At 34.1% G+C, this 15,479-nt stretch overlaps 1 protein-coding gene across 2 annotated transcripts in view; it reads left to right on the plus strand.

Moving 5' to 3' along the window:
* The window catches only part of BRWD3 (bromodomain and WD repeat domain containing 3), a 136,173-nt gene extending 121,364 nt beyond the window's left edge, over nt 1-14,809 (plus strand). Inside the window, exons 38-41 of one of the 2 annotated variants that reach the window (XM_004442078.3) lie at nt 5-168; nt 3,592-3,689; nt 4,264-4,422; nt 9,238-14,809. In XM_004442078.3, coding sequence (XP_004442135.1) covers nt 5-168; nt 3,592-3,689; nt 4,264-4,422; nt 9,238-9,992 — 1,176 coding nt within the window. In that variant the 3' untranslated portion in view covers nt 9,993-14,809. Of the gene's footprint in view, nt 1-4; nt 169-3,591; nt 3,690-4,249; nt 4,423-9,237 lie in introns of both variants that reach the window. The other variant, XM_087426513.1, reaches the window with a different exon arrangement.
* The last annotated feature ends 670 nt before the right edge of the window (nt 14,810-15,479 follow it).

Consider the following 15,479-nt stretch of genomic DNA (forward strand, 5'->3'; position numbering starts at 1 on the left):
TCAGATCTATAGCATGACGCTGCGATTATCTGCCTTATTTGAAAGTCATATTAAAAATATCATATCTGAATATAAATCAGCAATCCAGAGTCAGAAGAGGAGAAGGCCACGGTACAGAAAACGTCTAAGAAGCAGCAGCAGTTCGTTATCTAGTAGCAGAGCTCCTAGGTATATCACATTGATGTAGCATTTTATGTTTTCAAAGCATTTTGTATGTATTACCTCATTCCTTAAAGTTTATTGAATTGTTTGAGGGGATCTCAAGACCCAGAGGATTTTTTTTTTAGAACTCTTGCATTTGTGTAAAGATGGAGTTGGTAACCCAAAACTTTGTTTCTGTGGATTTTACTATACCGAAAACTTCTCTATTTTAATGATTGAAATTTAGTTTTGTCATGTTACCAATTTGAAGCATTTCTTTTTTCTCTTTTCTTCAGATATTATCCCCCATTTCTTCTTCTTTTTCTTTTTTTGAGGAAGATTGGCCCTATGCTAACATCTGTTGCCAATGTTCCTCTTTTTTTTCCCTCACCAAAGCCCCAGTACACAGTTGTGTCCCATAGTTGTAGAGTTCTAGCTCTTCTGTATGGGATACCACCCCAGCATGGCTTGATCAGCTGTGAGCAGGTCCACGCCAGGATCCGAAGCAGTGAACCCCGGGCCGCTGAAGCAGAATGTGTGAACTTAACCGCTATGCCACCGGCCTGCCCCCCGCCCCGCCCCCCATTTCTTCTTTCTCACAGACTTTCCCATATCTATAAATGGCAGTTCCATTTTTGTTTTTTTGTTTTTTTTTTGGCTCATGCCGAAAAGCTTGGAATCATTTCTGACACCTCTTTATTTTCATTCAACAAATCTAATTCACCAACAAATTCTGCCTAGCTCTAATCTTCAAAATAGATCTTGAATTTAATAAATTTCACCACTTCCCTGCTACCATCTTCTCTTAAGTAGCTATCATGTCTTATCTGCACTATTTTATTTTATTGGGGTAAAATTGGTTTATAAATAATATAAATTTCAGGTGTACATCATTATATTTCAATTTCTGTGTAGACAACATCATGTTCACCACCCAAAGACTAATTACCATCTGTCACCATGCACATGTGCCCTATTACCCCTTTCACCCACCTCCCTCCCCCCTTGCCCTCTGGTAACCACCAATCTAATCTCTGTATCTATGTATATGTTTGTTGCTGCGGTTGTTTTTATCTTCCACTTACGAGTGAAATCATATGGTATTTTACTTTCTCCATCTGACTTAACTTCACTTAGCATAATACCCTCAACATCCATCCCTGTTGTTACAAATGGCAAGATTTCATCTTTTCTATGGCAGAGTAATATTCCATTGTATATATATACCACACCTTCTTTATCCATTCATCCATTGTTGGGCGCTTACCTTGTTTACAAATCTTGGCTATTGTGAATAATGCTGCAGTGAACATAGGAGTGCATATATCTTTAGACATTCATATTTCTTTTCTTGGGATAAATACCCATTAGTGGAATAGCTGGATCATTTGGTAGTTCTATTCTTAATTTTTTGAGGACTCTCCATAGTGGCTGCACCATTTTACATTCCCACACCAGCAGAGTATGAGGGTTCCCCTTTCTCCATATCCCCTCCAACACTTGTTATTTCTTGTCTTGTTAATTATAGCCATTCTGATGAGCGTGAGGTGATATCTCATTGTAGTTTTGATTTGCATTTCCCTAATAATTAGTGATGTTGAACATCTTTTCATGTGCTTGTTGGTCATCTGTATATCTTTTTTGGAAAAATATCTGTTCAGATCCTTTGCCTATTTTTTAATTGGGTTGTTTGTTGAGTTGTATGAGTTCTTTATATATTTCGGAAATTAACCCCTTGTTGGATATATGATTTGCAAATATTTTCTCCCAGTTTGTGGGTTGTCTTTTCATTTTGTTCATGGTTTCCTTTGCCTTGCAGAAGCTTTTTAGGTTTGGTGTAGTCCCATTTGTTTGTTTTTTCTTTTGTTTCCCTTGCCTAGTGAGACATGATATTCAAAAAGATGCTGCTAAGACCGATGTCGAAGAGCATACTACCTATGTTTTCTTCTAGAAGTTTTATGGTTTCAGGTCTTAAATTCAAATCTTTAATCCATTTTTAGTTAATTTTTGTGTATGGTGTAAGATAATGGTCTGCTTTTCATTCTTTTGCATGTGGCTGTCCAGTTTCCCAGCACCATTTATTGAAGAGACTTTCCTTTCTCCACTGTATGTTCTTGGCTCCTTTGTTGAAAATTAGCTGTACATAGAAGTGTGGGCTTATTTCTGTGCTCTTGATTCTGTTCCATTGATCGGTGTGTCTGTTTTCATGCCAGTACCATTCTCTTTTGATTAATATAGCTTTGTAGTATATTTTGAAATCAGGGATTGTGATACCTCTAGCTTTGTTCTTTTTTCTCAGGATTGCTTTGGCTATTCGGAGTCTTTTGTTATTCCATATAAATTTTAGGATTCTTTGTTCTATTTCCATGAAAAATATCATTGGGACTTTGATAGGGATTGCATTGAATCTGTAGATTGCTTTAGGAAGTATGGACATTTTAACTACGTTAATTCTTCTCAATCTACAAGCATGGAATATCTTTCCATTTCTTTGTGTCTTCCTCGATTTCTTTCAATAATGTCTTATTGTTTTCAGTATACAGATCTTTGACTTCTTTCGTTAAATTTATTCCTAGGTATTTTATTCTTTTTATTGCAATTGTAAATGAGATTGTATTCTTGGTTTCTCTTTCGCTATTTCATTGTTAATGTATAGAAATGCAACTGATTTTTGTATGTTGATTTTTGCAGTGCAACTTTACTGTATTCATTTATTATTTCTAACAGTTTTTTGCTGAATTCTTTAGGGTTTTCTCTATATAAAATCATGTCATCTGCAAATAGGGACAGTTTTACTTCTTCCTTTATAATTTGGATCCCTTTTATTTTTTTTTTCTTCCCTGATTGCTCTGGCTAGGACTTTCAATACTATGTTAAACAAGAGTGGTAAAAATGGGTTTCCTTTTCTTGTTGCTGTTCTTAAGGGACAGTTTTAAGTTTTTCACTGTTGAGTATGATGTTGGCTGTGGGTTTGTCATATATGGCCTTTATTATGTTGAGGTACTTTTGTTCTATTCCCATTTTATTCAGAATTTTTATCATAAATGATTCTTGTATCATTGAATGCTTTCTCTGCATCTTTAGGGATGATCATGCAATTTTTATGCTTTATTTTGTAAATGTGGTGTATCACACTGATTGATTTGCAGATAGGTGTTGGATCTTCCCTGCATCCCTGTACTAAATAGCACTTGATCATCGTGTATGATGTTTTTAATGTATTGTTGTACTCAATTTGCTAGTATTTTCTTGAGGATTTTTGCATTTATGTTCATTAGTGATATTGGCCTGTAATTTTCTTTTTTTTTTCATTTTATGTCATTTAATTTTGTCATATTACCAATTTGGAGCATTTCTTGTTTGATCAACTTGAGCATTTTATATCATGCTATCTTTGATAATATGGTGCTAGTAGAAAAAATGTTCATTGTTATATATTTTTGCTTGTAGTCCAAAAGGGAAACAGAAACAAATGAAGTTGCAGCCTAAAAATGACCAGAATACCTCAGTGTCTTATGCCAGGACTAGCTCTCCTTTCTCGTCTCCTGGTAAATATGTGTTTTGTAAATATGTGTTTTGTTTTTGGTCTTCTGTATTTCAATTTAATATTGATATTAGGATATAGAAGAGACAGCATGGTTTATAGTGCAAAGAGCAATGGATTTGGATATAGAAAAGTTATATTGTATTCCTAATTCTTCTCTCTAGCTTTGTGGCCCTTAGTAAGACATTAGGCCATAGGATTCAGTTTCTTCATTTTTAAAATGAAGGTATTAAGACTAGATGAATTTTAAAGTCTCTTTGGTTTTAAAATACCATGACTTTATGATTTTTTACATCTGTAATATCTCAGAGTACTCATCTGCCATATATTTTCCTACATAAGAATTGAGGATTCATTATATGGGGAGGTGGTTTCTTTGGACAAGTTTTTCTGACATTCTGTGCTTGAAAGCTTAATAATATGATAAAGCATTTGTTCTCAAAATATTCATATTTCCCTCTTCAAACTTATAATCTTGATATTAGAGTAAAATAACTGAATGAGATATAGTTTTAGAAACAGCCTGTTTAACTTTCCTGAAAATATGTTATGTTAACATTACAGTTTTTAAATGTAAGTTTCAGATGCTGCTGAAGGGCTTTCTCTATATTTACTCGACGATGAGCTGGATGGGCCATTTTCTTCATCTAGCTTCAGTGGCTATAGTCGAAGTGGAAATTGCCATGACCCAGGGAAAGCCAAATCATTTCGGAATAGAGTTTTGCCAGTTAAACAAGGTAGGAAATAAATATGGACAGGGCATTTATTCTTTGGTCCCTCATGATAGCGGATGAATAATTTATAAGCTGATGTATTTTGGTAGTAAAAATTAGTGTGTCCTTATAGCTAATGAGGATTTTAATATTGTCAAATTTGAATCATACAGGGTTTTATATCCATAGCTAGGAATAGGACATTAACAGATTTCTAATAACTGTTTCCAAACATATTTTAGTCCTTTAAAATAAGTTGTAAAATGAATAGGGAGGAAAAACTAAATGAGATCTTTCCTCAAGCACATAAAACCAGACTGTTAGTCACATTTACAATTATTTATATATTATACCATATTAATAAGAAAGGAAAAAAAATTTTAAGTCATCTTTAAATAGGACTCATATTTTTAAGGGCTACTCCAATTTATAAAAAGGGTTCAGGTTGAAAAATGAGCTTTCTTTCAGTCAATACCTACTTCTACCACCTTCTTTTGGTTTTCCAGTTATGTAACTCAGATATTCTCTTCCCTCGGTGCCTGCTGTCTCAATAATTCAGTGGTTTTCAGATTGTAATCTGCCTTTTCTGGAGAATCCGTAGAGATACTTCAGGAATTCTCAGAAGAGCCTTCTCCATTCAACCAGAACAACTCTGTTTTTCATTTCGTGTAATGAGCTTCCATATAACTTTTATTTAAAGAAATATTTCACTGCTTAAAAAGAAATCACTGACCTAATAATTCATTATCATATGCATCCATTATGGACCATGTCAGGGGCATCAGTTATGAATACTGGAAGGTTATTGTTAATATGCCAACTTTTTTCTTATACTTAGACCTATGTTATGGACCCTGAACATATTCAAAGAAAGTTCTAATATGTTCATCTATTTGAAGTTTGTGAAGAATAGTTAATATGCTTTTACAAATATCTTTACTGGAATGTATATTTTAATTTTATATAAATTTTTAATGAAAGATTAAGTAGCTTATCCATTGTTATTGAAATATCAACTTAAAAATAGACTTTCTAAAGATATTTTATATTGGTTATATGAGAAATATTGAAACATCTGATTACTTTAAAATAGTGCCTTTATTTTCCCAAATTTGTACCTTTAATCTCTCCTCTGATCCTGCTGCACATTGCATACTCATGCCACTTCCTTTTCTTTTTCTCCTTCCCTTTAGTGGCAAAATTTTAGAAACAGTAGCTTATACTTCCTGCTTCTATTTTCTTTCCATCTAAACAATCCTTTATCCTTTTTAGTCTGACTTCTGCCCCCACCACTCTCACAGAAGCTCTTCTCCCTGGAATCACCAGTAATCTTCAGTGACCAACCAGTGTCCTTTCCTGGTTCTGTATCTCCTTGATCGCTCTTGATTTCTTGCTATTGACTACTCCCGCTAGGAGCTATACTGCCTGGCTTCTATGTTCTACTAATTATTCTATATCTCTGTTTCTCCTATATTTTCTGTTTCTTTTCTTTGGCCCTACTTGCCTCCTATTTGCAGAGTTTCCCACTGTTTTCTTTTTTTTTTTTTGTCTTTTTTTTTTTGTCTTCTACAAATAAAGGAATCTAATGGCTACATCAATCATCTTTATGCTGATGACTTTCCAAATTCATATATCTAGCCCTAACATCTTTTTTTATACCAGTCTCATTTCCAAGTGCTTCCTAAAAAAAATTTACCTTGGGTGCCTATCATCCATCTTTCTGTCTCAGCTTGCTTCTTTTTCTGCACTCACTATTTTAGTTAATGGCCACCTTCCTAGTCAGCCAACTTAAAGTCTTGAGGTGTTCTTTGACTCTCCTTTTACCTTTCATATCCAGTCAGTTGCTAAGTGTGGGGAATTCTAGAACTCTTTAATACCATTTAAATATCTTGTCTCCAGTTTCTATTGCTATCACCTTAGTCTCTAGCCTAGTATATTAGTCAAGTTGGACTTTCACAACAATATACCACACACTGGGTGCCTTAAACAACAGATATTTATTGTTTAAGCGGTTTTATTGATATATCATTGACATAAAAATTGTATATATTAAAATGTACAACTTGATGTTTCAATATATGTATACATTGTGAAATGGTCACCACAATCAAACTAATTAACATATCCATCACCTCTACATAGTTACAGTGTGTGTGTGTATGTGTGTGTATCTGTCTGTGATAAGAAGATTTAAGATCTATCTTCTTAGCAAATTTCAAGTATACAATACAGTATTTTTAACTATAGTCACCGGGTTGTACATTATATATCCAGAACTTATTCATCCTGAGTAACTGAATCTTTGTACCTTTGACCAACACCTCCCCATTTCCCCTCCCCCCAGCCCCTAGCAACCACCATCCTATTCTCTGTTTCTATGAGTATGACTATTTTAGATTACACGTATAAGTGACATCATGCAATATTTCTTTTTCTGTATCTTGCTTATTTTGCTTAGCATAATGTCCTCCAGCTCCATCCATGCTGTTGCAAATGGCAAGATTTCCTTTTTTAAGGCTGAGTAATATTCCATTGTATATATGTGTATGCATATATACATATGTACATATATATGTATACATATATACATACACCACATTTTCTTTATCCATTCATCTGTAGAAAGACATATAGGTTATTTCCATATCTTGGCTATTGTGAATAATGCTGCAAAGAACATGGGAGTGCAGATATCTCAAGGTCCTAATTTCAATTCCTTTGGATATATACCCAGAAGTGGGATTGCTGGATCAAATGGTAGTTCTATTTTTAATTTTCTGAGGAGCCTCCATACTGATTTCCATAATGGCTGTACTAATTTACCTTCTCACTAATAGTGTACAAGGGTTCCCTGTTTTCTACATCCTCTCCAACACTTATCTTTTATATTTTGATACTAGCCATCCTAACATGTGTGAGATGATATCAGATTGTGGTTTGGATTTGCCTTTGTCTGATGATTGGATATGTTAAATAATCATCACACATTATTTTCTCACATTTATTTTCTGGATGCTCAAAGTCCAGTATCAAGGTGCAGGTAAGGTTGTTGTCTGGTGAGGGCTCTCTTCCTGGCTTGCTGATGGCCACTTCCTCACTGTGTCCTCATGTAGCTTTTTCTCTGTGCATCCACAGACAGGGAGGGAGATCAAGCACTGGTGTCTCTTCCTCTCCTTATAAGGACACCAGTCCTAGTGCATTAGGGCCCACCCTTATAACTTCATTTGACTTTAATTCCCTAAAAGCCCTATCTCCCGATACAGTCGCATTGGGCGTTAGGGCTTCAAAATAGGTGTTTTTTTTGGAGGGGGAACAATTCAGTCCATAACACCTAGACTATTAGACTAATCTTGTAACTGTGGTTACTATACAACCCTAGTCTTTGCTCCTTCCAATCTTTCTAGTCCACTCTCCTGTTTTCCTCCTACCTCACTGGCTATTCTGTCTCAATTATCTTTGCCAATTCTTTTTTATCTTTAAATGTTGGAATATCCCAAGCTCAATCCTCAGCCACCTTCTCTCTCTTTACTTGCTCTCTCAATGAACTTTCTCAGTTTTCTTGACCCTAAATGTCATATTTTTACTGAAAATTTCCAAAATTATATCTCCAACTCTATCCGTCTTCACTGAGCTCTTGACTATTTTATCCGCCTGCTTTTTTTCTTTTTCTGTCTTTAGTCTTTACTTGGATCTTTAGTAGTATTTAAATTAAAATCTTGATTTTTCCACCAGTCTGCCCAAACCTATTCCTCCTTCATTGTTCTCGGACTTAGCAAAATATCTCTACCATTCACCCAGTTGCTCGGGCCATAAAACCTAGGAATTGACCTTCATTCTTTGCTTAACACTTGACATCCAATCCATCAGCAATTTCTGTCAGTTTGAACTTTAAAAATAAAAGTTGGTTCTTGTGGCTCCTCTAGAAGGAAATATTCCAAATCTAATCACTTCTGTTCACCTCTATTGGTTCATCCTTCATCGTGTTTTACCTAGACTATTGCAGTGGACTCTCAACTGGTCTCTGCTTCCAATCTTGCTCCTTCTGTAATTTGTTCTCTATACAGCAACCACAGCACTCTTTTGAAAGTCTAAATCAGATCTTGTCATTCTCCAGCTTTAAAACTCTCCACTGGCAGTCATTTCCTACTACTCCCTGTTTTTCTCTTTCACTCTAGTTACACTGGGTTTCTTTTCCTCCAATGAAATGTTCTTTCCCCAGATCTCACTTCATTCAGTTCTTTTCTCAAATACTACTTCTGCAGAAGAGTCTTCCGTACCTAAGATACTCCCTCATACATACATTTGTACTCTTTTTTTTACCCTCTTTTCTTTTTCTTTATAGCATGTATCATTACTTAAAATTATATTATTTATTTGTTCACTTCATAGTCTATCAGGCTTTCCCCACTAAAATATAAATTCAAAGAGCAAGGACTTTGTCTCATCATTGCCATATTCCAAGCTCCAAGCAATGCCTGGCTCATAGTATGTAACCAGTAAATATTTGGTGAATGAATGAATGAATATTATTCTGATACATGTTCCCGAATAATTCTTTCTAGAGTTCAAGCCCTTACAATTTCTGCCCAGCTACCTCACCACCCATATCCCTCCACAATTTCCTCCCCATCCCCCCAAAAAAGCAATCAGATAAAAATCAAACTTGAGTATCTTCCATTTCCAACAGATTTAAATTCAGACTCCAACATTCTCCATGATTTTACCCCATCTATCTTTGGGTTCTAAATATTTTTGATACACTGATAGACTTTATTTTACTTTTGAACTATCTTATCAATGTCAAAGCTTAACTTTAAAAAATAATTTATCTTGGTTTAGATCATTCTCTTGATGGACCCCTTACAAATGGTGATGGCAGAGAGCCCCGGACAGGAATCAAGAGAAAACTACTTGGTGCAGCAGAAGAAGATGAAAGCATGGGAAGAGAAGAGAAGGAGAAAAAAGAAGCAAAAGAGAAATCACATTTATCCTCCTCAGAGAGTGGAGAGTTAGGATCCAGTTTAAGTTCTGAAAGTACCTGTGGTTCTGATTCTGACTCTGAATCAACTTCCAGAACAGATCAAGATTACGTAGATGGAGACCATGATTATAGCAAATTCATACAAACTAGGCCTAAAAGAAAACTCAGAAAGCAATATGCCAATGGAAAAAGAAACTGGAAGACGAGAGGCACAGGAGGAAGGGGCAGATGGGGCAGATGGGGTAGATGGAGTAGAGGAGGCAGAGGAAGAGGAGGCAGGGGACGAGGGGGTCGAGGAAGAGGTGGAGGTGGCACTAGAGGGAGAGGGAGAGGGAGAGGAGGAAGAGGTGCTTCTAGAGGAGCCACCAGAGCCAAACGTGCACGTGTTGCAGATGATGAATTTGATACCATGTTTTCAGGACGTTTCAGTAGACTGCCTCGAATTAAAACAAGAAACCAAGGCAGGAGGACTGTTTTGTATAATGATGATTCTGATAATGACAATTTTGTGTCTACTGAAGATCCTCTGAATCTTGGTACATCCAGATCAGGCAGAGTGCGTAAAATGACAGAAAAAGCCAGGGTTAGCCATCTCATGGGATGGAATTATTGACAGTTAATAAATTTAGAATAGTTTAGAAAATTCAATGGCCTTCTACTGCAGGGAATTTACCAGGAAATCTACAAAGCAAGTTGTGTGGGGACTTCTGCTTCCTTTCACATTGGTGCTTTTCCATTATGCCAGTATACATTTGTTTCAAGACTTTTGATCTCCACACTTCATTTGTTCAAACAAGCCTTACTCATTAGGCCTTAAATTAAAAAAAAAATTCTGCCCACACACACACACACACACACACACACACACACACACACCACACTACAGATTTACTACATGAAAGGAGCATTCAGCTTCTTAAGAGTAGCATGACATTTTTATCTCAATGGAATATCCCTCTTTTGCTTTTGTATCACAGAAGTATAGCACCTTCTTACAGAGTTTTATATAGTTTGTTTTTGCCATTTTGATTCCTGTACCCAGTAATAATAACTTTTGCACAATACACCAATCCTAAAGGCAGCTATTAAATGTTTACAGTTTCTATATTGTAAGAACGATCTGGATTATTTTACTCTTCCCAGGCCAAACTTTCGTGAATTGTACTGAACTGAAGTATATATTTATACTACAGTTTTTTGGGGGGTGGGGGGATCTTGATATGCTTTTCATTGATTTGCTTAATTCATGTTAAAGGTGAGAAAAGGGTTGGTGCCTTGTAAATATGTAGCAAATCTTTGTGGTGTGTCCTGATGTGTGCATTAACTTTATTAAAAAAGAATACTTGAGGTATCAATCTAGACAAGGTGCCAAATGCAAAAGTTTCTTGCATCCATTTTCTTTTTCCTGTTATATTTTATTGCATTAATAGAATTTGTGTAGCTTAAAGAATAACTTAAACATTTGAAAAATCCTCGTCCACAAAGAATAACTTCTTTGAATAGTAGCTCAGCTACCTCTATTAACTACAACTACTGGAAATGTTAATGAAAATAGATGCTGTTATTCATTACTGACTAAGGAGAACTAGTACAAGCGTGGTAGGAATGAATACTCATATAAGTTATAAGCAGAGAGGTTGTTAATAATTGGCTCTCAAATTAATAGTTGTAATTAACAAACTTTCGTTAAGTATAGTATGTTTTACTTTAGGTTTTTCTTAGAACATATTTGTGTAAGTAGACTTGGTCTACTGCTTATATATCTCTGCTAGCATTTACTATTTAACAGCTGTGAGTGACTGGTTTTCATTTGAATTTTAAAATGTAACAAAGCACCTAGTTTGAGTTGGAATGTTTTGGCTAGCTAGTATTTTCAATCAACTTTAATAGGTTCTGCTCATACCATTCCAAAGGGTTTTTCTGTTATAATCTTTCAGAAAAGAACCTCATTGCACTGCACACTCATATTTTGAGTCATTGTTTTATAGATGAAAAAAATTTTTTAAACCCTTCTGGTCTTGTTTACAGCAGTAGAGTGCACATGGTTCCATAAGTGAGCTTGAGTTCCAAGATCAGTTTTACTCCTCAAATTTGAGAGATTGCAAATTTGCTAATTTGTTAGATACTTAGATTTTTGAAGTGAGGGATAATATTGATCTCTGTTTTTGTAACAGCAGAGTTGTTGCATTTAGATCAAACTTGTGGGATAAAAGAAACTTCTTAATGTATGCCTAGTAATCCCAGGATATTTCTTAAGCTAATATGTTTGTCTCATGCTTTCAATCATTTCATGCATCTGAAAATCCTTAAGTGCAGAGGAAGGAGTACACACATAACTTCGCTTTTTCAGTTGAGTCGGGTGAGGGTTATTCTTGGACTAACATCTTTAAACAATTTTCACTTGCAGTAGAAATGATATTCAGGCTTTAAGAAAGTATTGTTGTGAATTGTTATTGGCACTAACTTCTGTTACTGGACGGTAGATCAAGCTGATTTTTTTTAATAGTCTTTTTTTTCACTGTACCAAAACTACTTCTGGTTGTAACTCAGCTGCCACTTTTAACCATAGTATAGATTCAAAAACATTCATATTTGAAACTCTACATTTGATTTTTGCTGAAATATACTATTTTAGTTATTCATCTCTTGGGCATTTAGACTGAATTTTTGCCTGTGTTTTCCTGGAATCAGTAATACTTTGGCCTACCCTAGTCAAAGTAGCATAGTTATTTAAATTCATGGATGTACCCAAATGTTGTATCGTGTGTATCATTTTAGTGTGAAATTTTTTGTTGACATTCTTCTATGAAGAGCTGACCTCTTGAAATGTAGAAGAATTGCCATTTGTGTGATTTTAGCTATCTCATGCTTTATTTATAATTTATTTTTAAAAATAAAAATGCCACATTTATTCCCCAAATGTCAAGATTTTCTAGGTTTAGATAATTAGAATAATAAGGCTGAAGACATTTTTAAGCATATTTTATATGTAGTGAAATACTGTGAAAATACTAGTGAACAGCATTTTGCTGTAACATTGATTTCAGTTATTAAAATTTAAAGAATTAGTCACCAGGGTATGTTAGATGAGCATAGTTATCATTTATTACAAAACAGATCATTTTCTGTTTGCATGCAAATTATTTTAATGAGTGTGAAAGTAAAAGTTTGGGAGATAGTGTTTTTACTTTTATATCTGGACTTTCCCCCCCAACTTATACTTTGCTTTTTTTGTAACACTGCCTCCTGTAAATGTGTTGTAATTTGTGTCACATTGAATATTTTATCACTTTAATTTTTTAGAGGCCCTTTAAACCTAAATATGATCTGGGTTCAGCCATAGCAAAGCAAGTAGGAAATGACCTAAGAATTTTGAAGAAAAGTCTAAATCTTAGATGAGTTGCTAAGAAAAACCACTGTTACATTTAGGTCCATGAAAGCATACACATGTATAAGCTTAATCCTATCCTAGATATTAATAGTCAGTGAACTGTAATATTTCTCATGAATGCTAATAATGTTTTAATTCCCAGCTTTGAGATCTTAGCCTGTGTATCTGTTTATGAAAACAGAATTGTGTATTTCTTCTATGGCTTGCTGTGTGTATCTCTTCCAGCAATAGGATGCTCTCCAAAACATTCGCTAGCCTATTAGCCCAATGACTAAATTTTTTTGTTTGTGTGTGCATGTGTGCACTCACAGTGTATGTAAATTTTTTCCAACTTGACACACTTTATCTCAGACATTGAAAAAAAAGAGTATTTTGTATAGAAGACAGCCGTATTCACTGTCTACCAATTCTTTGCCTCTGTTGTAAAGTGTTTAGCCTGTATATATACTGCTTGATCATCCATTTCATTATGCCTTCTAGGTAAACAATCTAGGTTTTGTCATGTACACGTGTCCCTCTAGTCTTTTAATTTAATTTTCCCTTCTTTCATTTGTTTCTTTTTCTGTTTCCCTTCCCAGAGATCAGGCTTGTGCTAGAATTCTTCCATACAGCACTTTGTTTCACTCAGAGGCTAAGAGACTGAGTAAAATTCATAAATCTCATTCTGCACAACTGTGTGCTCAGATATCTAACTCAGCCTTCTAATACTTTGAAGTAAATCTTTTTTGTTGTTTTTGTTGTAATCCTATAGATTGTCATCAGACAATAATAGAGTAATTGAAAGAGAAAGATGTGAATGCCACTTCTAACTTTTTGATAAAAACGTTTTTGAGCATTTTTCAAAATTTGTATGTTAGTGGTAGTGATAAATTAAACATCTTATTACTCGCTTATATATCTCGGGAATTATTTTATGTACATTTACCAACTGGTACCTATCTTTAAAGTTGTAATTTCACATCCACAAAAAGGAGACTTACATCCTGTATAATTTTCAGTATACTTTGATGTCCAGCCTTTTAAACAATTACCAACATTTTGAGTTTTGAAATGAATAGTTTAGTTCTGGGGGAAGAAATGGAACTTTAACATTTAAAGTTCATTCTTTTAAATGTTAGCCCCATCCCCAACATTTTTGTGGTACATGAAACTTTATGAAAGTTTTATTGAAAATAGAATATTCTAAGATCACTTTTAAAGCTTGTTTTAAAAATTAGTGTGAAAATATTTTCATGCTTTTTTGCTTTTCACCTGTTAGTAAAATTTCTTTACCAAATTTACCAAGTTTTGATTAAATTCTAATACAAAGTCAAATATTTTTCATGGTGCTGTATTTTGTGGAATATGGATTGCCCTCAAGTTTCTTAACATTTATTTCTTTTTTTTTTAATATCTACAGTGAAAGTGTATTTTGAGAACTGAATAGTTGAAGATACATAAAACCTAAGATTTTTTAACTCAAATAGGTTCAATACTCTGTTTTTTTTTTATTTTTTGTTTATTGCTACTTATCCTTGATTATTTCCTTTTCCATCATTTCTCTTCTGCTTACTTTTATCCTCACTTCTCTTTCTGCATTGAAGACTACACTGATGAGAGAAGTATAGTAGAAAGGCCCTGCAGTTTAGAGTTAAGGTTTGTTTGTTTATTTATATGTATGCCCATTTGATATTCTCATACCTATCCTAATTGAAACTAGAATATGAGACTTTGACATAGAAAAGCATGATAAGTATTTTCTAAAAAATAAAACTATTGATGCATTTTAAAATTGCCATTGTAAATTGACTTTTAAAATTACATACAAAAATATTTAGAAACCCAGTTGGGAAATGTGTTTTTACAAATGTCACCAGATACACATTAGGCAGTACTACAAATGTTAATTCTTTGCATAATGCTGTGGTGATGGCAATCAGTAATTTATTTCTTTGTCCTGTAACTTATCATCCTTGTCTTTTGTAATCCCTTACAAAGTATTAACAAACTGTACTTTATGTTTATTCTTAGTATCCATAAATTTTAAGATGGAAAAATCATTCAGTTAATAGTTGATGTGATGTTGTATATGGACAAAATGTCCATTAATCTAAAATTCAGTAAAGAAAGGTAAACTAAACTGGCTCGGTTTATAAAAGATGTTTTGTTTGGCAGTTATCAGTCATTATAAGCAATTATCTTCAAAGGTAGAAAACTGGACTAATTTGTTGCCATTCTTTATGGGATGTTTACAATAAAATTCCAAGTTGTTTGGAATCAATTGCACTCTTGCTGCTTTATGCCTTAACTCAGGTACTGGAGATAAATTAACAAGAAAGAAGTATGGAGTTACCTTTCCATTATCCAGCTTCAGAGATTGTAACATGTAACTCTTGAGTTGTTTCTTTCCTTTTCTTTGTCACATAATATTTTATTATTATTATTATTTTTTAATCTGAGAAACTAGGATGCTTCTTCCTATCAAAGAAAATTAAGGCTTTTTTTCTTTTTGCTTTAGTCATTGCAGATATTCTTTGGGTCACTTTTTGGTAATAAATATGTTAACATTTTAAATATGGGCTGCTTGGTGCATTAAATAACAGCCTGCAAAGCTTTAGTCAACATTTTGTTTTGTAGGGCTTTTTGAAATGAGTACATTTCTAATGTCTTTATGGTTTATAAGTTTTAACAGCTGAGCTATGAATCTCTGACATTTTTATTTATAGTAAA

This window comes from Ceratotherium simum, chromosome X (genome assembly GCF_057802395.1).
Source record: "Ceratotherium simum simum isolate JZ-2026a chromosome X, ASM5780239v1, whole genome shotgun sequence".
In the NCBI taxonomy this organism is placed as follows: domain Eukaryota; kingdom Metazoa; phylum Chordata; class Mammalia; order Perissodactyla; family Rhinocerotidae; genus Ceratotherium; species Ceratotherium simum.